The sequence below is a fragment of the Oncorhynchus masou genome, chromosome 15 (genome assembly GCF_036934945.1).
Source record: "Oncorhynchus masou masou isolate Uvic2021 chromosome 15, UVic_Omas_1.1, whole genome shotgun sequence".
Classification (NCBI taxonomy): Eukaryota; Metazoa; Chordata; class Actinopteri; order Salmoniformes; family Salmonidae; genus Oncorhynchus; species Oncorhynchus masou.
Window position 1 is genome coordinate 40,530,160 of NC_088226.1, and position 24,167 is coordinate 40,554,326.

General features: G+C 44.3%; 1 protein-coding gene across 1 annotated transcript in view; it reads right to left on the bottom strand.

Annotated features, from left to right (window-relative positions):
- Positions 1–24,167, bottom strand: part of LOC135556249 (receptor-type tyrosine-protein phosphatase F-like) — a 426,619-nt gene that overhangs the window by 47,201 nt on the left and 355,251 nt on the right. The window contains exons 17-21 of the mRNA XM_064989280.1: positions 15,035–15,152; positions 13,163–13,604; positions 12,860–12,999; positions 11,675–11,772; positions 7,929–8,185 (exon numbers count right to left, since the gene is read on the bottom strand). Of these exons, the coding sequence (XP_064845352.1) occupies positions 7,929–8,185; positions 11,675–11,772; positions 12,860–12,999; positions 13,163–13,604; positions 15,035–15,152 (1,055 nt within the window). The remainder of the gene's footprint in view (positions 1–7,928; positions 8,186–11,674; positions 11,773–12,859; positions 13,000–13,162; positions 13,605–15,034; positions 15,153–24,167) is intronic.

A 24,167-nucleotide genomic window follows, 5' to 3' on the forward strand; every position in this document is an offset into this window, starting at 1 on the left:
AAGCGGGAATAGAAGTGATTTTGCTCGTCTGGGAGGCTCGTGTCACTGGGCAGCTCGCGGCTGTGCTTCCCTTTGTATTCTGTAATAGTTTGCAAGCCCTGCCACATCCTTCGAGCGTCGGAGCCGGTGTAGTATGATTCGATCTTAATCCTGTATTGACACTTTGCCTTTTTCATGGTTCAGCGGAGGGCATACCGGGATTTCTTATAAGCTTCCATGTTAGAGTCCCACTCCTTGAAAGCGGCAGTTCTACCCTTTATCTCAGTGCGAATGTTGTCTGTAATCCATGGCTTCTGGTTGGGGTATGTACGTACAGTAACTGTGGAGACAACATCATCGATGCACTTATTGATAAAGCCAGTGACTTATGTGGTGTGCCATTGGATGAATCCTGGAACATATTCCAGTCTGTGCTAGCATAACAGTCATGTAGTGTAGCATCTGCTTTATCTGACCACTTTTTTATAGACCGAGTCACTGGTGCTTCTTGAGACGGAGAGCTTTGTGTGTGGTGTAATTTTTCCCCCTCTGGTTACACTTTAACATGCTGATTGAAATGAGGTAAAACTGATTTAAGTTTCCCTGCATTAAAGTCCCCGGCCACAAGGAGCGCCACCTCTGGATGAGCGTTTTCCTGTTTGCTTATGTCGGAATACAGCTCATTGAGTGCGGTTTTAGTGCTAGCCTCGGTCTGTGGTGGTATGTAGACAGCTATGAAAAATACAGATGAACACTCTAGGTCGATTTTGTGGTCTTCAGCTTATCATGAAATACTCTACCCCAGGCGAGGAAAACCTTGAGATTTCCTTAGATATCGTGCACCAGCTATTGTTTACAAATATGCATAGGCCCCCGTCCCATGTCTTACCAGAAGCCGCTGTTCTGTCCTGCTGATAGAGTGTATAACCCGCCAGTTGTATGTTCTTAATGTCGTCGTTCATCCACGACTTGTTGAAACATAAGATATTACAGTTTTTAATGTCCTGTTGGTAGAATATACGTGCTGTCAATTCTTCCCATTTATTTTCCAGCGATTGAACATTAGCTAGCAGGATGGAAGGCAAGTGCAGATTAGCCACTCGTCTCCTGATCCTCACAAGGCACCCTGATCTCTTCCTGCGAAACATCCGTTTCCTTTTCCAGCAAATCACGGGGATCTGGACCTAGTCGGGTGTCTGTAGTAGTATATCCCTCCCGTCCGACTCATTGAAGAAGAACTCTTCGTCCAATTTGAGGTGAGTAATCCCAGTTCTGATGTCCAGAAGCTCTTTTCGGCCATAAGAGATGGTAGCAGCAACATTTATGTACAAAACAAGTTATGAACAATGCGGAAAAAAACAACAAAATAGCATGGTTGGTTAAGAGCCGATAAAGCGGCAGCCCTCCCCTATAGCGCCAGTTTTAAATGTGTCTTACTAGCACAGTTTTTTTAGATAAAGCCTATTTTTTAAGGTTTTTACTAGTAATGATTGCAGGACAGCAGGCTGGCCTGGGACAAAGCCAGACGTATCCCTAATAGTGCTCGCTCTACTGCTATACCACTGAAAATAAATGTGAAAATACCAAGGTGGTTATGAACTGCTCACACAAAAAAATACTACAGTTGACTATAGAATACTACAGTACTTCCTATAGAATTAAGTAGCCAAATGAAATATACTGTAGAATACAAATATTACACACTGTATTTTCCATCGATCGTGTGTAGTACTGTAGAATGTTGTAGTATCCTGTAGAATACTATTGTATACGACTCCGACCGAAGGACACTCCCCTTCCCGTTCGGGTGGCGCTCGGTGTCACCGGCCTACTAGCTGCCACTGATTATTTCCTACCCCTCCTTATGTGCTTATTGAGTGCACCTGTTTTGAGTTAGGTAGTTAGTAGTACGGCTTTATTAGTCAGCCGGCCCGCCTGGTTCCTTGTGCGGGATTAATTATTGTGACCGTCTGTTTGGTGTACTTGTGGGTTTTGTGTTTTCCCATTTTGTGGGCTTTTTCTGGACAGTTTAAGTCCCCCTGTTTGGGGCATTTGTTTGTTCATTACACCCTGTGTTTTCGTGGGGGTTGGCTTATGTTCGCCGTTTCTCTGTGCATTAAAATAGCACTCCCCTGAACTCTCTGCTTCTTGCGCCTGACTCCTCACCCACTACACTCAGACCGTTACAGAATCCCGCACCACTGAGGAATGGAGTCAGCAGGAGCAACAGCCACTCCCCTCCCATCGATGGAAGAGAGTGTTCTACATCACACCACCATTCTCCATCGGATCAGAACGGCGATGGATCTGGTGATGGAGAGAATGGACCGATGGGAGAGAAGCGGTCTCCTCTCTCCACCTTCGCCCCCCCTCCTCAGGATTCCCCATCTCCCGACTCCAGCACCCTCCGTCTTACGCTCCCGAGGGTCTATGATGGAGCGGCAGCAGGGTGCCAGGGGTTCTTACTCCAGCTAGAACTGTACCTGGCCACCGTCAGATCCACTCCCTCGGGAGCGGAGAGGGTGAATGTCCTCATCTCCTGCCTCACGGGTCGTGCTCTGGAGTGGGCAAACGCATTTGGAATGGCCCAGACTCAGCTAAGGAGCACTACCCCGAGTTTTCTCGCCGTTTCCGCGCCGTGTTTGACCACCCTCCAGATGGCCGAGCGGCGGGAGAACGACTATTCCATCTCCGGCAGGAGAAGAGGTGCGCCCAGGATTACGCATTGGAGTTCCGTACCTTGGCAGCAGGATCCGGGTGGAACGACAGGGCCCTTATCGACCACTACCGGTGTAGTCTCTGGGACAGGGGTACATTCGGTCCTCCATTTCACCCGTCTCCTCGAGTTTCTTTTTTGTGAAGAAAAAGGAGGGAGGTTTGCGTCCGTATATTGATTATAGAGGTCTAAATGCCATCACAGTGGGGTTCAGCTACCCACTACCTCTCATTGCTATGGCAGTGGAATCCTTTCAGGGAGCGCAGTTCTTCACAAAATTGGATCTCAGGAGCGCGTATAGCCTGGTGCGTATTCGGAAGGGAGATGAGTGGAAAACCGCATTTAGTACCACATCGGGCCACTATGAGTACTGCGTCATGCTGTATGGGTTAAAAAATGCTCCAGCCATTTTTCAATCCTTTGTGGACGATATTCTCAGGGACTTGCACGGGCAGGGAGTGGTTGTTTATATCGATGACATTCTGATCTACTCAGCCACTCACGCCGCGCATGTGTCTCTGGTACGCAAGGTGCTTGGTAGACTGCTGGAGCATGACCTATACGTCAAGGCTGAGAAGTGTGTGTTCTCCAAATGAGCCGTCTCCTTTCTGGGTTATCGCATTTCCACCTCGGGGGTGGAGATGGAGGGTGACCGCAGTTAGGCCATGCGTAATTGGCCGACTCCGACCACGGTAAAAGAGGTGCAGCGTTTTTTGGGTTTTGCCAACTACTACCAGAGGTTTATCCGGGGTTTTGGCCAGGTAGCGGCTCCAATTACCTCACTGCTGAAGGGGGGCCCGGTGCGGTTGCGGTGGTCAGCAGAGGCAGACAGAGCTTTCAACAAGTTGAAGGCGCTGTTCACGGATGCACCCGTGTTGGTGCATCCGGACCCCTCTCTAGCATTCATAGTGGAGGTGGACGCGTCCAAGGCTGGGGTGGGTGCCGTGCTATCACAGCGCTCGGGTACGCCACCAAAACTCCGCCCCTACGCTTTCTTCTCGAGTAAGCTCAGCCCAGCGGAGCGTAACTATGATGTGGGGGACCGGGAGTTGTTAGCGGTGGTTAGGGTTCTGAAGGTGTGGAGACACTGGCTTGAGGGGGCTAAGCACCCTTTTCTCATCTGGACCGACCACCAAAATCTGGAGTATATTCGGACAGCTAGGAGACTGAACCCGCGTCAGGCAAGGTGAGCCATGTTTTTCACTCGATTCCGGTTCACTTTATCATATAGACCGGGCTCCCAGAACGTGAAGGCGGACGCAATGTCCCGCCTTTACGACACGGAGGATAGGTCCACCGAACCTACTCCCATCCTTCCGGCCTCAAAGCTGATGGCACCAGTGGTATGGGAGGTGGACTCAGACATCGAGCGGGCGTTACGGGCTGAACCCGCGCCTCCTCATTGTCCGGCAGGGCGGAGGTACGTGCCGCTTGGTGTTCGGGACCAACTGATTCGGTGGCATCACGTCCTACCCTCCTCGGGTCACCCTGGGGTGAGGAGGACAGTGGGGAGCCTTCGGGGGAGGTATTGGTGGCCTACCTTGGCTAGGGATGTTAAGGTTTATGTCTCCTCCTGTTCGGTATGCGCCCAGAGTAAGGCTCCTAGGCACCCTCCTAGAGGGAATTTACAACCCCTCCCCGTTCCACAACGGCCATGGTCACATCTATCCATAGACTTCCTGACCGACCTTCCCCCGTCTCAGGGCAACACCACGGTTCTGGTGATTGTCCTGCCATCTCCTCCCGTTGCCCGGTATCCCAACAGCCCTACAGACTAAGGAGGCATTATTCAACCACGTCTTCCGGCACTACGGGGTGCCGGAGGACATCGTTTCTGATCGGGGCCCCCAGTTTCACGCCCCAAGTATGGAGGGCGTTCATGGAGCGTCTGGGGGTCTCGGTCAGCCTGAAAGTAACGGGCAGGTGGAGAGAGTAAACCAAGAGGTGGGTAGGTTTCTGCGGTCGTACTGCCAGGACCGGCCAGGGGAGTGGGCGAGATACATCCCCTGGGCTGAAATGGCCTAGAACTCACTACGCCACTCCTCTACTAATGTGTCCCCCTTTCAGTGTGTGTTGGGGTACCAGCGGTCCTGGCACCGTGGCATCCGAGCCAGACCGAGGCTCCTGCGGTGGAGGAATGGGTGCAACGCTCCAAAGAGACCTGGAGGGCCGTCCAGGAATCCCTTCAACAGGCTAGTGGACGGCAGAAAAGGAGTGCTGACCGCCACCGCAGTGAGGCCCCCGTGTTTGTACCTGGGGACAGGGTCTGGCTCTCGACCCGAAACCTGCCCCTCTGCGTGCCCTGCTGGAAGCTTGGGCCGCAGTGTGTAGGGCCGTTCAAAGTCCTGAGGAGAATAAACAAGGTTTGTTATCGATTACAACTCCCTTCCTATTATCGTATTAACCCCTTGTTTCATGTGTCTCTCCTCAGGCCGGTCGTAGCTGGTCCCCTACAGGACGGTGAGGTGCCGGAGGTCCCTCCTCCCCCTCTGGACATCGAGGGGTCCCCGGCGTATACGATACGGGCCATTCTGGACTCAAGACGCCGGGTGAGGGGCCTGCAGTACCTCGTGGACTGGGAGGGGTACGGTCCGGATCCGTCAATGTTGAGGGATTTCCATTGCCTCCATCCGGATCGCCCTGCGCCTCGTCCCCCGGGTTGACCTCGAGGCCGGTATCGGCGCACTGCGGGAGCCGCGCGTCAAGGGGGGGGGGGGGGGGGGGGTACTGTCACGACTCCGACCGAAGGACACTCCCCTTCCCGTTCGGGTGGCGCTCGGTGGTCGTCGTCGCCGGCCTACTAGCTGCCACTGATTATTTCCTCCCCCTCCTTATGTGTTTATTGAGTGCACCTGTTTTGAGTTAGGTAGTTAGTAGTAAGGCTTTATTAGTCAGCCGGCCCGCCTGGTTCCTTGTGCGGGATTAATTATTGTGACCGTCTGTTTGGTGTACTTGTGTGCACGTCTATGGGTTTTGTGTTTTCCCATTTTGTGTTTTTTTTTCTGGACAGTTTAAGTCCCCCTGTTTGGGGCATTTGTTTGTTGATTACGCCCTGTGTTTTCGTGGGGGTTGGCTTATGTTCGCCGTTTCTCTGTGCATTAAAATAGAACTCCCCTGAACTCTCTGCTTCCTGCGCCTGACTCCTCACCCACTACACTCAGACCGTTACAACTATAGTGAATACTACAGTATTATTCACAAAAGAACACTGTAGCACAGTACTACAGTAAAGTCTGCAAAAAACAGTAACTAGTAAATACTACAGTATTCAATATGCATATACCCTGCCCATTCCCTTCCCCATATCGGAATTTGAGCCACCCATAAGTGAAAAACCTAAATGCCAGGTATAGAAAATAGCATAAACTTTTAACTATCTGTTCAGACCGACCAGTTATTGAAAATGTGATCTTAGTATTTCTCCAGTAGGTTTCTTGAAGAAGAAACACTATAGTAAATACAGCAGTAATGTAGACAAAAACACTATAGTTAATATTACATTAAAGTCTGCAAAAAAAACTACAGTAAATACTACAGTAAAGTCTGCAAAAACACTGCACTACAGAAACACTATAGTATTTATGCCGTAGTGTAGAATACTATAGTATTTATTCATGTTGGTGTGTAGAATAGCGGGACGTATATACAGGCACTGGAGTTGTTCTCCAACCAGGCAGCCCTGGAGGACACAGCTTGTGTGTATGCGTGCGTGCGTGCAGATCCTCATCATCCATAAATCCTTCATCATCCTCGTGCTCATCTGAGGATATTGATTTAGCATTAGCATGGAAAGCCATGTTTTTTTTCTGTGTGTCTGGTGAGGAAGGCCTTCTGGACCTAAATTACAGCGAGCTCAGCCTCTTTAGCCTCTGTTGTGCGTCATCTTCTCCCTGTCCAAATCATCTCTCAACTCCTTTAAGTGCTGGGTGTTACTTTTAACAGTATAGGTCTGGCCTCCAGCCAAATAGATGAACAGATGAAGTAGCACCCAGACAACATACAGTAGCAACACTTGACAACTCATTCTTTATTCTCTAACCATTCTCATTCTCTATCCTCTCCTGTTCTTCTTTTTGTTAAACCTTTATTTAACTAGGCAAGTCAGTTAAGAACAAATTCTTATTTTCAATGACGGCTATGGTGGCAAAATTGCAAGATTATGCTATAATAGTTTAATTGCATCAAATGGTTGTTCTATTTCAACAGAATAGAGTATTCTTAACTATTGTGTGTGTGTGTGTTCTACTGAGGATGGGCCTGAGATAACACTGACAGGAGATTTACCATGTCTTTTGGGTGATAAAACATAAAGAGCAGAGCATGAGTTAATGTGTCTCTTCTATACCGTAGCAGGGAGAGATGGTTCCAGTTTGGAGTTGGAGGACCAGACACTGGTCTATAAAACGAAAACCGTTGACACAGCAGATACTGTCTGCTATGTATTATAGGTATCTTTCATACAAATCTTAACCTTGTGACCCATTTTATATATCTGTTGTTCGTCATGTAGGTTGAAAGAGGGTGTACCTTGGCTAGAAAAGACCTTTGTACTTTTGTCTCGCCACTCAACGGATCATCAGAGACGGTGATGGGCTGACCAGCCATTGCTATTGCAAAGCTCTCACTATTAAAGATTTAGTTTATGTATAACTCTGACTTGTGTGATAAGTTTGTCTCTCCTCATTTGATAGTAAAGAAATTGAACCACCACACGGCCTAGGAACAGTGAGGTAACTGCCTTGTTCAGGGGCAGAACGACAGATTTGTACCTGTCAGCTCGGGGATTCTAGCAACCTTTTGGTTACTATTCCAACGCTCTAACAACTAGGCTACCTGCCGCCCCCCAATCTTCTTAAGGACATAGTTGGGACAGTTGGTGTTGGAGGATTCATGTTGACTTGTTGCTTACAACTATAGTAAGCACAGGATGGATAAGTAAGCACAGGATGGATAATACAAGTAGTGGCAATAATAGATAATACTAATAGGTATAGGGATTTAGATCGCCATGTTGTATACAATGGGCTCAGATAGAGATCCCCGACTAAGGAACAATCGCCCCCAGGTCCCCAGTTAGAGGTATAGGGACACAGCAGGAGTAACAGATTTATAATCATGCCACGATGCAGACACATCAGCATTGAACAGGATGGAAGTTGGTTATAGCCCTAGTTTTAGCAGTGAGAGTGATGGTGGTAGTGACAGTAACAGCCACAGTGTTTATGGGACAGACCTGACAGGGGCGGTGGTGGGGACTTTGGGCAGGGTGATGGTGAGCTTGCCTCCCTCCTCTGGGTTGTGTTGGTATTGGATGGGTTTGGTCTTGAGCAGGTCCGGGGCGGTCCTGATGGAGACCTGCTGCTGTAGACCCCCAGCACTGTTCCCTCTAGACATCAACACAAAGCTGTAGTCTGTGTCTGGCTGCAGCCTCGTGATCAGCTTCCTCTTCAGGTTCCCCTGCACCTCCACACTCTGCTGGTTATACAGTATCTAGATAGAGACACAGGGAGGAGTGCTTAGTTATATACACACACACACATATATATATATACACACACACATACACAAACACACGTACACAAACACACATACAGTACCGGTCAAATGTGTGTACACCGCTACTCATTCCGGGGTTTGTCTTTATTTGACTATTTTCTACATTGTGGAGTAATAGTGAAGACATCAAAACTATGAAATAACGCATATGGAATCATGTAGTAACCAAAAAAGTTTTAATAAAAACTAAATATATTTTATATTTGATTCAATACCAACACTTCTTCTTATTATTTTTTCAAATACTGTAAAACTATTTGGTCAAAATGTTGTCTTGAAGACAATGTTCATTTGCTTTGACCCGATTGTTCCATTTGTACATGTCACAGGAGGTTGGTGGCACCTTAATTGGGGAGGACAGGCTTGTGGTAATGGCTGGACCTGAATCAGTGGAATGGTATCAAACACATCAAACACATGGTTTAATGCCATTACATTCGTTCCATTCCAGCCATTATTGTGAGCCGTCCTCCCCTCAGGCATAATAAACTATATTGAAAAGAACACAGATTTTGATTTGGAACCTGAAAAATGTGCCTTTCAACTTACCAAATTGAGCCTTGTTTCAAATAATCACTCTAAGAAAAACTGTTGCGGACGTGAGATGCGAATCACTTCGCAATATTCAGTTATATTTTATTATAAAATAGGTGTCTTGACTGTGATAAGTGCTAGGGAAATAAGTGCATCTTGTCTGCTAAATTTACAAAACAATGCTATGCCATTGCACAGCAGTAGGCTTCTACAAGAAAGCGACATGCGGCTGAGGTTACTCCCTTTTCAAAGAGTATGATCCACGACATAATATAACCAGTTGAGATTAGAGTTTTAATCCATTCATCTTAAATGGCATTTGTTTTTTTATTGACTGAATATATATATATATATATATATATATATATATATATATATATACATGCATATATGTGTGTAGTTGAAGTCGGAATTTTACATACACTTAGGTTGGAATCATTCAAACTCGTTTTTCAACCACTACAAAAATGTCCTTTTAACAAACTATAGTTTTGGCAAGTCGGTTAGGACATCTACTTTGTGCATGACACAAGTAATTTTTCCAACAATTGTTTATAGACAGATTATTTAATGTATAATTCACTGTATCACAATTCCAGTGGGTCAGAAGTTTACGTACACTAAGTTGACTGTGCCTTTAAACAGCTTGGAAAATTCCAGAAAATTATGTAATGGCTTTAGAAGCTTCTGATTGACATCATTTGAGTCATTGGAGGTGTACCTGTGGATGTATTTAAAGGCCTACCTTCAAACTCAGTGCCTCTGCTTGACATCATGGGACAATAAAAAGAAATCAGCCAAGACCTCAGAAAAAGAATTGTAGACCTCCACAAGTCTGTTTCATCATTGGGAGCAATTTCCAAATGCCTGAAGGTACCACGTTCATCTGTACAAACAATAGTACGCAAGTATAAACACCATGGGACCACGCAGTAGTCATACCACTCAGGAAGGAGACGCGTTCTATCTCCTAGAGATGAATGTACTTTGGTGCGAAAAGTGCAAATCAATTCCAGAACAACAGCGAAGGACCTTGTCCTGCTGGAAGAAACAGGTACAAAGTATCTATATCCACAGTATAACGAGTCCTATATCGACATAACCTGAAAGGCAGCTCAGCAAGGAAGAAGCCACTGCTCCAAAGCCACCATACAAAAGCCAGACTACAGTTTGCAACTGCACGTGGGGACAAAGATCGTTCTTTTTGGAGAAATGTTTTCTGGTCTGATGAAACAAAATTAGAACTGTTTGGCCATAATGACCATTATTGTGTTTGGAGTAAAATGGGGGAAGCTTGCAAGCTGAAGAACACCATCCCAACCGTGAAGCACAGGGGTGGCAGCATCATGTTGTGGGGTGCTTTGCTACAGGAGGGACTGCTGCACTTCACAAAATAGATGGCTTCATGAGGGAGGAAAATCATGTGGATATATTGAAGTAACATCTCAAGATATCAGTCAGGAAGTTAAAACTTGGTTGCAAATGGGTCTTCCAAAATGGACAAATACCCCAGCATACATCCAAAGTTGTGGCAAAATGGCTTACGGACAACAAAGTCAAGGTATGTGACACAATGTCAGGAATTGTGAAAAACTGAGTTTAAATGTAACTATATGTACATACACACAATTGAAGTTTACATACTGTACACCATATATATAGTGCTGCCCTTGTTCTAAACATTTTTGTTATTTTTATTTGACTACTTCAGTACAAAAAAAAAGTAATGCCAGTACTTGAACAGTCAAAAAGGTAAACTCCACCCACTGGTTTCATTCCTCAATAGCCACAAATGATTTTCAAGATGATCGGAGGTGGAAGTCGTGATGTTACAATGATGATACGTTTGATACCGGAGCTCTGAGGCATACACCGAAATCCTGAAGCAGTTTACTTTGAAGCAGTGTGCCGATGCTTGTATTACTTTATTACAAGCACGTGATCAATGACGTGCAAAGCTTCATTTTGTCAAACAACCACATAATTGGTTTGGTATTGGTTTCGGTAGAAGGCAAAAAGGATACCCTGCACACCTGCTATGGGGTGTAGGACGTCATCTATAATAATTTGTCTGTTTTAAATTATTTTGACCAGCAGGTGCCACTACTGTATACTGTGTTGATCAAAGCCTCATGAACCTATTTTTGACACAATTAGCTGGCAATGCTCAATGCATTAGAAAGCTTAGTTTCCCAATCACTAGGTGGGGGTATTGCGTCTAACATTGGTTGGCACACCACCATAAAGCCCCAGCAAAGAAGAAACTTTTTACATATTTGTAAATCCAAACAAAGGCTTTAAGGAAACTCATACACTTCTGTAAGTATCATAACTACAAAAATGTAAAAGTTTACCTTTGTTATATGATAACTATACAACAGAACCAGTGAACAGAAATTACATTTACTCTCATGGGTGTCAAAAGAAAAAAGATCTGGAAGCCACGCCCCTACCTAACTACGCCTCCAGTCTTCCCGCTCTGACCCAATGGGTCATATCTCAATAACCAAGCAGTAAAGAAAACAACCCACGTAAGTGACACAACACCTGCAACAAAGCAGTTGTGTCAACCAAACAACCCAGCATTTGTTAGAGTGCACTATGATTATATTCTCCCTTCTTCCTTGTGTAATTTTCTATATGAACCTTGACAGTTATGGACCACGTGTGATGGAATATAAATCATAACCTATTATTTAAAGCTTGGCCATATCCTTCCTCATTCCCATGATATTTCAATTTATATTTCAATCCTAGCCCCTCCATTGTGTTGTGTGAGCCTTCTTTCCATTGTCCACTGACAAAAGTGGCGTCACTCGCGCACAATGCAATTCCCTCAATCTGTGCAGGCGAAAGGCACGCTATCAGGATGGAGTTGTCTTTACTTACTTTGAAAGGCACTTGAGACTTGTATGTTTCTGGCACTTCCCAAGTCAGCAGCACTGACGTCTTCATCACGGCTTTCACACCAAAGTTTTTGGTGAACTCTGGGGGAGTTGGGGGGAGAAAGAGGGTGAGGCGGAAGAGAGGGGGGTGAGATTGAGGGAGAGAGGAGGGAGACAGAGGGTGAGGTGAGGTGAGGCAGACAGGGTGAGGTGGAGGAGAGAGGGGTGAGACAGAGGGAGTTGGTGAGAGAGGGTGCGTTGGGGGAGAAAGAGGGTGAGGTGGGGAGAGAGTGAAGAGAGAGGTTAGGTGGGGGAGAGACGGGTAAAACAGAGGTGACGGAGACAGAGGAAACACACAGAGGGTAAATTATAAAAGAGCACTGTCATCTGTACTTGCTGTAACATGATAGAGCTAGGGGAACCCTAGAGCATCTTGGGAGATAAAATAGTAAGAGACACAAAGCAGATAGAGAGCAGATAAACAGATTATGAAACGAGTCTCTGGAGAGATATCTAATTCATAACAGTTCACTAATGTTCAGTGACCCATACTTTGTAATGGTAACATTAAGAGATGTTACTGCATTTACACTTGAACATAAATATATGCATGATAAAACATCAGGGGAACTACTCACATGAGTGTTCCTCTACATTAAACTTCACTGTAACTGGTGGGTGTAAAACAGTGGGATCTGAATCCCAGTATCTGGTAGCTGCCTCCTAGACCTCTGTGCATTAGATTTGACTATGAATAGCTAGTAGCAGGAAGCTTAGCATATATTTCCACATCAGCCATATGTGCCCTAATATGAACATGAAAGGAGTGTTCCATGGTGCTGATGTACTGCTGTACTGGTTACGCTGGACTGGTTCTGCCACTCTTGTCCAGTTGCCACCAGCTTCCACACACACAGTTACGCATCTGTTCCTCTCCCGTACCATCTGCTCTGTGTGTGTGTGTGTGTGTGTGTGTGTGTGTGTGTGTGTGTGTGTGTGTGTGTGTGCATGCCTGTGTGCATGTGGGTCTGGTGTTGTCTGCATCTGTGTGAGACTATTTATACAGATCAGCAGAGCTCATAAGGCATGGAGGTCGACACGATCATGGTCTCTGTGTGTGTGTGTGTGTTCGCATGCACACACTCGGGTGTGTGTACGCCTGCATTGTGTATGTCTACCGCATACCCACCTGGCATGGCGGTAGACATGGTCCTGCTCTGTATACTAGGACTGATTGGTCCCCCTCCCTTGCTGGTGAATGCCCTGATCCTGATATCATAGGTGGTATCAGGCTGCAGCCCCATGATGGTCATCTGGGTCTCTGTCGTGCTGTTGAGGCAGATAAGGGAAGATAAGATACCTCTGTTTTAGGACAATGGACTATCCAATATGAACGTCATTGAGATAAGTGAGGACTTTCTGTGTTAAGTGGTTTATCAATGTCTCAGAAGGTGTTTACATTTTTTTTATTTACATTGGTATTGGATATTACCTGTTGGTGTGGTTCTGCTGGCTGTTGATATCTCTGTACACCACAATGTACTGGACAATCTTCCCGTTCCTCTCAGCCAGCACCGGAGGCTCCCAGGCCAGCTTGGTTGTGGTGGTGGTCAGGCCCACAACGCTCAGGTTCTGGGGGTAGCTACTGGGCACATCGTCTGGTGTGGTAATCTCCTTTGTGTACTCCTCCCCGTTGCCCACACGGTTTTTGGCACAGAGCTTGAAGATGTAGGTGGCGCCCTTGTGCAGGCCGGTGACGGTGAAGTGGTCTTCTATCTTCTTGAAGTCTTTTACGGTGAACGACTCCTCCTCCATGCGTTTGTACTGCAGCTGGTAGCCCATGTGCTCTCCCACCATCTCCTTCGGAGGTTGCCACTGGATGAGGGCTGTGTTACCGATGGTGGTGCTGATCATCATAGTGGGCCTGCCTGGGACTGATGGGTAGAGAGGGATTAGGATCATTAGGATAATGAGATAAAAAATACTTTAAAATGACATTGAACACACCTAATGGGCCCTGGATGAAAGTAGTGCACTATATGGGGAACATGGTGCCATTTGGGAGGCAGCCATTGTGAGCAGTCAGAGTAAAAGGGCAGTTTCAGGTCAAGCCAGTCAGAGTGAGTACTACTGCACATTCACCATTTATACTGGTCCTGAGCGCTCTGGAGACGGTTTTCATAAAGGATCTCTATGGACTTTGCTCTGTTCATCTTTGCCTCGATCCTGACTAGTGTCTCAGTCCATACCGCTGAAAAACATCCCCATAGCATGATACTGACACCACCATGCTTCACCATAGGGATGTTGCCAGGTTTTCCCCAGATGTGGCACTTGGCATTCAGGCCAAATAGTTCAATTTTGGTTTCATCAGACCAGAGAATCTTGTTTCTCATGGACTGAGAGTCCCTTAGGTGGGCTGTCATGTGCCTTTTACTGAGGAGTGGCTTCCGTCTGGCCACTCTAACATAAAACCCTGATCGGTGGAGAGTTGCAGAGATTGTTGTCCTTCTGGAAGGTTCTCCCATCTCCACAGAGGAACTCTGGAGCTCTGTCAGAGTGACCATCGGGTTCTTGGTCACTTCCCTGACAAAGGACCTTGTCCCCAGATTGCTCAGTTATGCGGGACGGACAGCTGTAGGAAGAGTCTTGGTGGTTCCAAACCTCCTCCATTTAAGAGTGATGGAGGCCACTCTTTTCTTGGGGACCGTCAATGCTGCAGAAATGTTTGGGTACCCTTCCCCAGATCTGTGCCTCGACACAATCCTGTCTCTGAGCTCTACGAACAATTTCTTTGACCTCATGGCTTGGTTTTTGCTTTGACATGCACTATCAACTGTTGTACCTCATACAGACAGGTATGTGCCTTTCTAAATCATGCCCAATCAATTACATTTAACACAGCTGGACTCCAATCAAGTTCTAGAAACAGCTCAAGGATGACCAATGGAAAGAGGATACACCTGAGCAAGTTTCTTAAATACATTTGCAAAAATGTACATAAACCTGTTTTCGCTTTGTCATTATGGGGTATTGTGTATAAATTGATGAGGAAAATAATTCAATTTATAAATTAAGGCTGTAACATAACAAAATGTGGAAAAAGGGGTCTGACCCTAACCCTACCAGAGTGCACTTTCCGAATGCACTGTATCCGTTTTATTACTATGCATACTACTTTCTCCTACTTGTTATTTTAGATTATATTTTTCATTATAATGATATTGATATTTGTACTGCAGTGCCCTTTTGGAAGAAAACATTCTCTTTCACAATAATCACCTGATCAAGAAGGAGCAATGATTTAGATGTACACACTTGCTCCTGTGTGTGTGTGTTTGTGTTTGTGTGTAGCTCTACACACCTGCTCCTGTTGTGGTGACCACCTTGGCCTTACTGCGTGCCCCATCTCCCTTGGTGGTGTAGGCTGCCACAGTGACAGAGTAGGTGGTCTCAGGGAGCAGGCCTGTTATGACAGTCTCCTGTTGGAGAGAAATGCACAAACAGCCCATGTCAGACTAATGCTATGATGAGATGATGCCTAACACAATGGCCCAGCCTTCATCCACTGTACTGTGTTCAGTACACTTTGGTAGGGTTAGGCAGTCAAGCGCACACGCACACACACCATACGTCAGTGTAGCATTTGAAAAACTCTCAAAGCATTGCATTTCTTTCTGAGAAATGGTTGCAGAGAAGTTAAAGGAACAAACAAAGCTCAAATGGTTTGAAAATAAATAGAGAACAATTTTGGTACTTCCATGTTGCTGTGGTGATATAGGAACTGAGATTAAACCTTATACACTCAGTGGCCAGTTTATAAGGTACACCGCCACATGGTTCGCTCCTAGAAGTGAGTCACGTGGCCGAGGCTTGCTATATAAAGCAGACAGGCATTGAGGCATTCAGTTACTGTCCGATTGAACGTTAGAATGGGTCAAAAGAGTGACCTATGCAACTTTGAGCATGGTATGATCGGCAATGCCAGGCACGCCATTTCCGGTATCTCAGATATGGCCAGCTTCCTGGGCTTTTTACGCATGACAGTGTCTAGGGTTTACCGAGAATGGTGCGACAATCAAAAAAACATACTTTCAGTGGCAGTCCTGTGGGCGAAAACAGCTCGTTGATAAGAGGTCAAAGGAGAATTGCAAGAATCATGCACGCTAAAAGCCTGGCCACATACAGGAAAATAGTGGCACAGTACAATGGTGGTGTGTAGAACGGCATCTCGGAACACACAACTCGTCTGTCCTTGTCCACTCCTATCAGCTAAATAAAAGAAGCTGCCGCTCCAGTGGGCACGCAATCACCAACACTGGACAATTGAGGAGTGTAAAAACATTGCTTGTCCGACAAATCCTGGTTACTGTTACGTCATGCTGATGGCAGAGTGAGGATTTGGCGTAAGCAGCATGGCCCCATCCTTCCTGGTGTCAACGGTACAGGCTGGTGGTGATGGTGTAATGTTGTGGGAAATGTTTTCCTTGCATATGTTAGGTTCCTTGATACCAATTGAGCAACGTCTCCATGCCCCAAAGAATTCAGCCTGTTCTGGAGGCTAAGGCAGGTCCGACCAGGTACAATATGGGTGTACCTACATACTGGCCACTGAGTGTATATACTAACTGTGTTCATTGGATTATTATAAGAGGGGTCAGCTTGGTACTCAGACTGCTTGGGAAGAAATCTAAAATTGATCTGTCTTCAAGATGATCTGTCCTCATCGATATCTGTCGTCAAGATTGGCTGTACTCAAGATGCCGCCTCTACTTGTTCTACGTGATGAAGAGATACATATTCAATATGATTCACTTTATTTACCATGTGTCTGTGTCCCTCAGGTGCAGAAACATTAACATTTGGTTGTATTGTCTGATGGTGGGGTCATTGCTGTATTTTACAACTCATCCCAAACAAGGTTGCTGAAAGAAATGAAAGTGAGTGTCTGTGTGATATTACATCCCTTCTGGTTTGCGCTTAGTGGGACTATAATTCATTTTTCAACAGGACTGTAATGCGGTTCTTCCGGGAAGGAGAGGCGGACCAATACGCAGCGTGGTTGAAGTTCATGGTTTTTTAATAAGAAAAACAATACATGAACAAACTACAAAACAATAAACGTGAAAACCCGAAACCAGTCCTGTGTGGTACAAACACGGACACAGGAGACAATCACTCACAAAACCCAATACCAAACAGGCTACCTAAATATGATTCCCAATCAGAGACAATGACTAACACCGGCCTCTGATTGAGAACGATATCAGGCCAAACACAGAAACAGACAAACTAGACACACAACATAGAATGCCCACTCAGATCACACCATGACCAAACAAAACATAGAAACATACAAAGCAAACTATGGTCAGGGTGTGACAAGAACAATGACCCAACACACCTCCAGGCTGTGTAGGAGCTATTTGACCAAGAAGGAGAGTGATGGAGTGCTGCATCAGATGACCTGGCCCTCCACAACTACCCGAACTCAACCCAATTGAGATGGTTTTGGATGAGTTGGACTGCAGAGTGAAGGATAATCAGCTATCAAGTGTTCAGCATTTGTGGGAACTCCTTCAAGACTGTTGGGAATGTTTTCCAAGTGAAGCTGGTTGTCCAAAGCTATAATCAAGGCAAAGGGTGGCTACTTTGAAGAATCTGAAATATGAAATAGATTTTGATTTCTTTAACACTTTTTTGGTTACTACATGATTCCATATGTGTTATTTCACAGTGTTGATGTCTTCTCTATTCTACAATGTAGAAGACAGTAAAAATAAAGAAAAACCATTGAGTGAGTAGGTGCAAAAACATTTGACTGGTACTGTAATGGTTTGATTTACTATAATATTTGTATTTTTGCATGTGTTGTTTAATTTCATGCTACACAAAAATATAAATAACATACAGTTTTCTAAACTAATTCAATCTGTTAGATTTTTTTGCGCTTCTTACTGAAATGGTTGTTCCTGTTTAGATGATTGAGGTCGTCTCAGTATTCAATCTTCTCTACTGTGGCAGTCATTCTGAATGCAGGTTATGTGTAACTAACAATTACACTTGTTGGATAACCCGGGCTAGTTTCCAATAGGAATCACACATCACTTTGCAAGCCAGCATAATGTGACTTGCAGGCCTGATGTGGGCTGTAAACCAGGAGATTCCTAACATCACTCTGTTAGGGTATAACTAGGCCCTCAAACAAAGGCTTTATTATTTACAGTATTGTATTCTCATAAATATGTATATTTTAAAGGCGAATTAGGCTGGTGGAACCATTCATAAAGGGTCCAAAGAACCCTCCACAGATAAAAGGGTTCACTGTAGAACCCTTCAAAGGGGTTCTTGGCAGAACCCTCCATAGAGAGTTCTAGATAGAACCATATACAGGGGGTTCTTTGAAGAACCCTGAATAAAGAGTTCTAGTCAGAACCCTCTGCAAAAGGTTATACCCAACACAAAAAAGGATTCCGCTATGGGGACAAACTGAAGAATCCTATATGGTTCTACACAGCACCTTTTTTTGTGTACTTTTGACAAGGGCCCATAGGGACACAGGAATGCTTTTGTCCAGGGCCCATAGGGACACAGGCATGCTTTTGACCAGGGCCCATAGTGACACAGGCATGCAAGTAGTGCAATATCAAGGGAATAGTGTGTCATTTGTGATGAATGAGCTTCAGACGGAAGAGCGAAAGTCAGAGACAGGAGCTGGGTTTCCAACTGAGAACACCCAGAGAGACTCATCCACCCATCCCTCTATCCCTCCATCTCACTCGCCCATCAGCCTACCACCCATGGTGCCAGCTTGTAAGAGCCTGGGGCATGGAGCTCAGCACAGCCCTCCGAGAGCAGATGAGATAACAGACCAAGAAACTGCAGCTAGCAACCACAGGAATGACATGGCCAGCTCCGCTTCCCAGAGCCCAAACCAATCTTTAATTATGATTTCATGGCTGTAGCCTTTCACATCTTTATTGCATGATAATCATAAAAAAGAAGGCTTTCCCTTTCTGATAATTATGATGCAGCCATGTAATCACAGACATGCTACTGAGCAGAGCAGGCTGGCATAGTAGGCTATTTTGAGCAAAGATCGCCCACTTAGGGTTTAAGAAGCAGCCATCTCATCTTCCAGGGTGGGGGGGGGGGGTTCAAGATGAGAGGGAATACGAGTCATCTGGAGCTATTAATTTTCTTTAAAAAGCCTCATTATTTTTATCGTACAGTATTCCTTTTTAGTTTTGGCGCTGGAGTGGTTTCTCTCTTTCATTTGGAATAAAAATCTAATCAGGCTCTTCTCTCTTATTCAAATGCAGAGGGATGGGGGAGGAGGAGGGGAGGGACGAATATCGGGTTCTCTGGGAATGTAGGGATGGATTCCCAAGGAGGGAATAGATTAAACATTTAACATTAAGACAGACTGCATCCCAAATGGCACCCGATTCCCTTTTTGACCAGAGCCTATAGGGCTCTGGTCAAAAGTAGTGTACTACAAAGGGAATATGGTGCCATTTGGGACGCAACCAAGCCATGATGAAAGATTCTATTCTGCATCCAAGGGAGCTCTGTCCTGGCTTGTTTAACTGAAGCCAATCAAGTTGTCATGACTTCCAGTTCCAGTAGACTCCAGATCAAACGCTCTGGTCCTCTCCACCTACTTCTTCCACCCCTCTCTTCCACCTCCTCCTTCCATTTACCTATTCCGCCGTCCTCCTTTTTCTAAACCTCCAACCTAAATCACCAGGGGTTCCTACACTGTGCAATCCAAGTGTTTAGGATCTGAACACATAACTAAACACTTTACTGCAACACTTTTTAAACACATCAAGACATTTATAATTTATATAAAAACACGTCACAGTGTTTGGATTGTAAACACCAAAACATGTTTATTCAATGCCAGTGTCAATTTTTGCATGTAAATCTTGGTGGGGCAACAAAAAAAATAATTTGGGGACGCATGCCAGCAAAGCCACTACACAACACAACACTAAACAATTCATTAATTGCACTATAACGGTGACAAACTGTGCCCACAAAATGTTAGGGCCTACATAAAGCTGTCCCAACAGCAGAGTCACAACAGCATTCCCAAAACCTTGCCACTGCCACGCCTGGCTATCAGCAGAGCCTGGCTCATTTACTGCCTTTAAAAAAGCATAGCTGAAACGGCTGACTTGCTTAAACAAATGTGGTTTCAACTGACAATTGAGATGAACAAACTATGGCATAAGGGGACGACAAGCAGATAAGAGGCAGATAAGACGACGGCCGTAGTCAATCTAAATATTTGTTAAGCACTTTTTAAATGTATAGCGACAGAATTCAGAACATGGGCCATTCTTACAGTGTTCTCCCTGTACACCAAGTCAGAACCATAGGATAAATAAAGTGGGCATAAAAGCAGACAATGAAAGCTCTTACAATATTCAAAGATGACATTTCTCTAAACAGGTTATAGGCTACATGTGCACCACCAAGTCAGAACAGTAGGCAAAATTAGGAGAGGAAAAGGGAGCAAATAATTAGGGTGAGGCACATGGGCTACTAACAGTTTAATACACAACATACAGTTAGTATTACCTTCTTAGCTGCAGTATAGGTATCTTACTGGCATATTACATAATTTATGTAGTTGTGTATAATACCTTTTTGGACTCACCTTGTTGTGCTGTGCTCATTTGAACAGGAAGGTGGCACGGGAGTTCTTCGTGGGCAAATTTTGTCGTCAAACTTTGTCATCAAAGTCTAGCATTTTCTGGATTTATGGTGCTTTCAAGACAACTGGGAACTCGGAAAAAATAAGGTTGAATCATGATGACGTCAGTGACCTCCAGGTCACGGCTCTAGTAAGAGGCCAGAGTTCCCGGCTTGGAATTCCGAGTTGGATGACCTTTCTAAATGTATTTTCCCAGTCGGAGCTCGTTTATTCCCGAAATCCCAGTTGTCTTGAACTCACTGAAGTCAGATTTCACAGTTCCAAGTTAAACAGTTGTTTTGAGCACGGCAGAAATTATGCTGGATTGACAACATGACCAATGTTGAATATTTGTCATTTTAAGCTTGGTAAAGAGACCACCCTTAAAGCCAGAAATGGGACCACACGCCCACTCCATTGAATAGCAGGGTAGTGATTGCTTTGCAATGCTTGCAGTTAGCCACTGATTCCTTCCAAACCACTCAATGTTGAATTTGCGATTTCCAACTTGTTGTCTTGTGTTTATGTCCAATGGCCGAAGAGCACCGACATATTGTATCTATAATTTCTCTTAATTATTTCTGTTCATAGGACACGGATTAAAAAGGATTTTGCCAGTATATTGTTGACTTGATTCATGATGAAAACTGCTAAGTAAGATTTTGAATGTATGATGTTGACATGATGTATGATGTTGACATGAAAGTATGATGTTGATCAGTTCAATCAAAGCTATAGATATAATGTGATTTGACGTAATTTTATCAATGACCTCAAACCTTCTTGGATTGGCACTTCTAATGTAACCCTATGTTAGCACCAAGTGGCTTGCTCTACCCTTAGATTTTGGCAGTGATGTAGTTTCTCCATGACTGACAGAACACTAAGCCAATCAAGGCGCATCAAGAGAACATTACCAACCCCTACGCTCTGTATTTTCCACCGGCAGCCCCCACACTACCACAGAAAGCACTAAACTAAGCTAAAAGAACTGCATTTTTGAGCTTCCTTAAGAAATCCAGAAATAAACCGTTTGTATGCGGCTTTAACTCAGTGATTATTATTATACATTGTTTGAAAACTGATATGTCATATCCCAAAATAACATGCAAAAAAAGGCAACCCTACCAGTCAAAGGTTTGGACACACCTAAGGGTTTTTCATTAATTTTACTATCTTTCTACATTGTAGAATAAAAGTGAAGACATCAAAACTATGAAATAGCACATGGAGTCATGCAGTAACCAAAAAGTGTTCAACAAAACTAATTTTATATTTGATATTCTTCAAAGTAGCCACCCTTTGCCTCGATGACAGCTTTGCACACTCTTGGCATTGTCTCAACCAGCTTCATGAGGTAGTCACCTGGAATGCATTTCAATTAACAGGTGTGACTTGTTAAAAGTTCATTTGTGGAATTTCTTTCCTTCTTAATGCGTTTGAGCCAATCAGTTGTGTTGTGGCAAGGTAGGGGTGGTATACAGAAGATAGCCCTATTTGGTAAAAGACCATGTCCATATTATGGCAAGGACAGCTCAAATAAGCAAAGTGAAACAACAGTCCATCATTACTTTAAGACATGAAGGTCAATCAATCCAGAACATTTCAAGAACTTTGAAAGTTTCTTCAAGTGCGGTAGCAAAAACCATCAAGTGTCATGATGAAACTGGCTCTCATGAGGACCGCCACAGGAATGGAAGACCCAGAGTTACCTCTGCTCCAGAGGATAAGTTCATTAGAGTTAACTGCACCTCAGATTGCAGCCCAAATAAATGCTTCACAGAGTACAAGTAACAGACACATGTCAACATCAAATGTTCAGAGGAGACTGCATGAATCCGGCCTTCATGGTCAAATTGCTGGAAAAAAACACTACTAAAGGACACCAATGAGAAGAAGAGACTTGCTTGGGCCAAGAAACATGACCAATGGACATTAGAAAAACTGTCCTTTGGTATGATGAGTGCAAATTAGAGATTTTGGATTCCAAACACAGAGTAGGTGAACGGATGATCTCTGGATGTGTAGTTCCCACCGTGAAGCATGAAGGAGGAGCTGTGATGTTATGGGGTGCTTTGCTGGTGAAACTGTCTGTGATTTATTAAGAATTCAAGGCACACTTAACCAGCATGGCAACCACAGCATTGTGTAGTGATATGCCATCCCATTTTGTTTGCGTTTTTCAACAGAACAATGACCCAACACACCTCCAGGTAGTGTGAGTGCTATTTGACCAAGAAGGAGTGTGACGGAGGGCTGCATCAGATGACCTGGCCTCACAATCACCGGACCTTAACCTCTCTAGGGTAGGGGGCAGCATTCGGAATTTTGGATGACAAGCATGCCCAAATTAAACGGCCTGCTACTCGGGCGCAGAAGATATGATATGCATATAACTGGTAGATTTGGATAGAAAACACTCTAAAGTATCCAAAACTTTAAAAAAAGTGTCTGTGAGTATAACAGAACTGATTTGGCAGGCGAAAACCTGAGGAAAAGACATTCAGGAAGTAGTTTTTTTGTTGGTTTTGTAGTTTTCTATTCAATGCCATTACAGCATCCATTGACTAGGGACTCAATTTCCAGTTCCTATGCCTTCCACTAGATGTCAACAGTCTTTAGAAATTGTTTCAGGTTTGTATTCTCATAAATGAGGGAGTAAGAGCAGTCTGAATGAGTGGACCCTACCGTGTCGCAGAGCTTTTTCATGCGCAATCCCGAGAGAATGCATTTCTTGTTTACCTTTTAAATTGACAACGTTATTGTCCGGTTGAAATATTATAGATTATTTAGGCTAAAAACAAACTGTTTCTATGAACTTTACGGATACAATTTGGATTTTTTTTGTCTGCCTGTTTTGACTGCGTTTGAGCCTGTGGATTACTGAAGAAAATGCGCAAACAAAACAGAGGTTTTTGGATATAAAGATACTTTTTATCGAACAAAAGGAACATTTATTGAGTAAATGAATGTCTTCTGATTGCCACCATATGAAGATCATCAAAGGTAAGTGATTAATTGTATCTCTATTTCTGAGTTTTGTAACGCTTCTGCTTGGCTGGTTACTGTTTGTAATAATTTGTCAACTGGGCTATATTCTGGGCTGGGCATGTTCTGGGCTAGGTATGCTTTCGCCGAAAAGCATTTTATAAATCTGACACCGTGGTTAGATTAACAAGAAGTTAATCTTTAAACATATGTAAAATATGTTTTGTTTTATTAATTTTTATAATGAGAATTTCTGAATTTGAATTTGGCGCTCTGCAATCTCACTGGATGTTTGGCAGACCACATGCCCTAGAAAGGTTAACCCAATTGAGGTGGATTGGGATGAGTTGACCCACAAAGTGAAGGAAAGCAGCCAACAAGTGATCAGCATATGTGGGAACTCCTTCAAGACTGTTGGAAAAGTTTTCCAAGTGAAGCTGGTTGTCCAAAGCTGTAATCAAGGCAAAGGGTGGATACTTTTAAGAATCTAAAATATAAAATAGATTTTGATTTGTTTAACACTTTTTTGGTTATTACATGATTCCATATGTGTTATGTCATAGTTTTGATTTCTTCACTATTATTCTACAATGTAGAAAATTGTAAAATTAAAGAAAAACCCTTGAATTATTAGGTGTGTCCAAACTTTCGACTGGTACTGTATATACAGTTGAAGTCGAAAGTTTTACATGCCCCTTCGCCAAATACATTTAAACTCAGTTTGACAATTCCTGACATTTAATCCTAGTAAAAATTCCCTGTTTTAGGTAAGTTAGGATCACCGCTTTATTTTAAGAATGTGAAA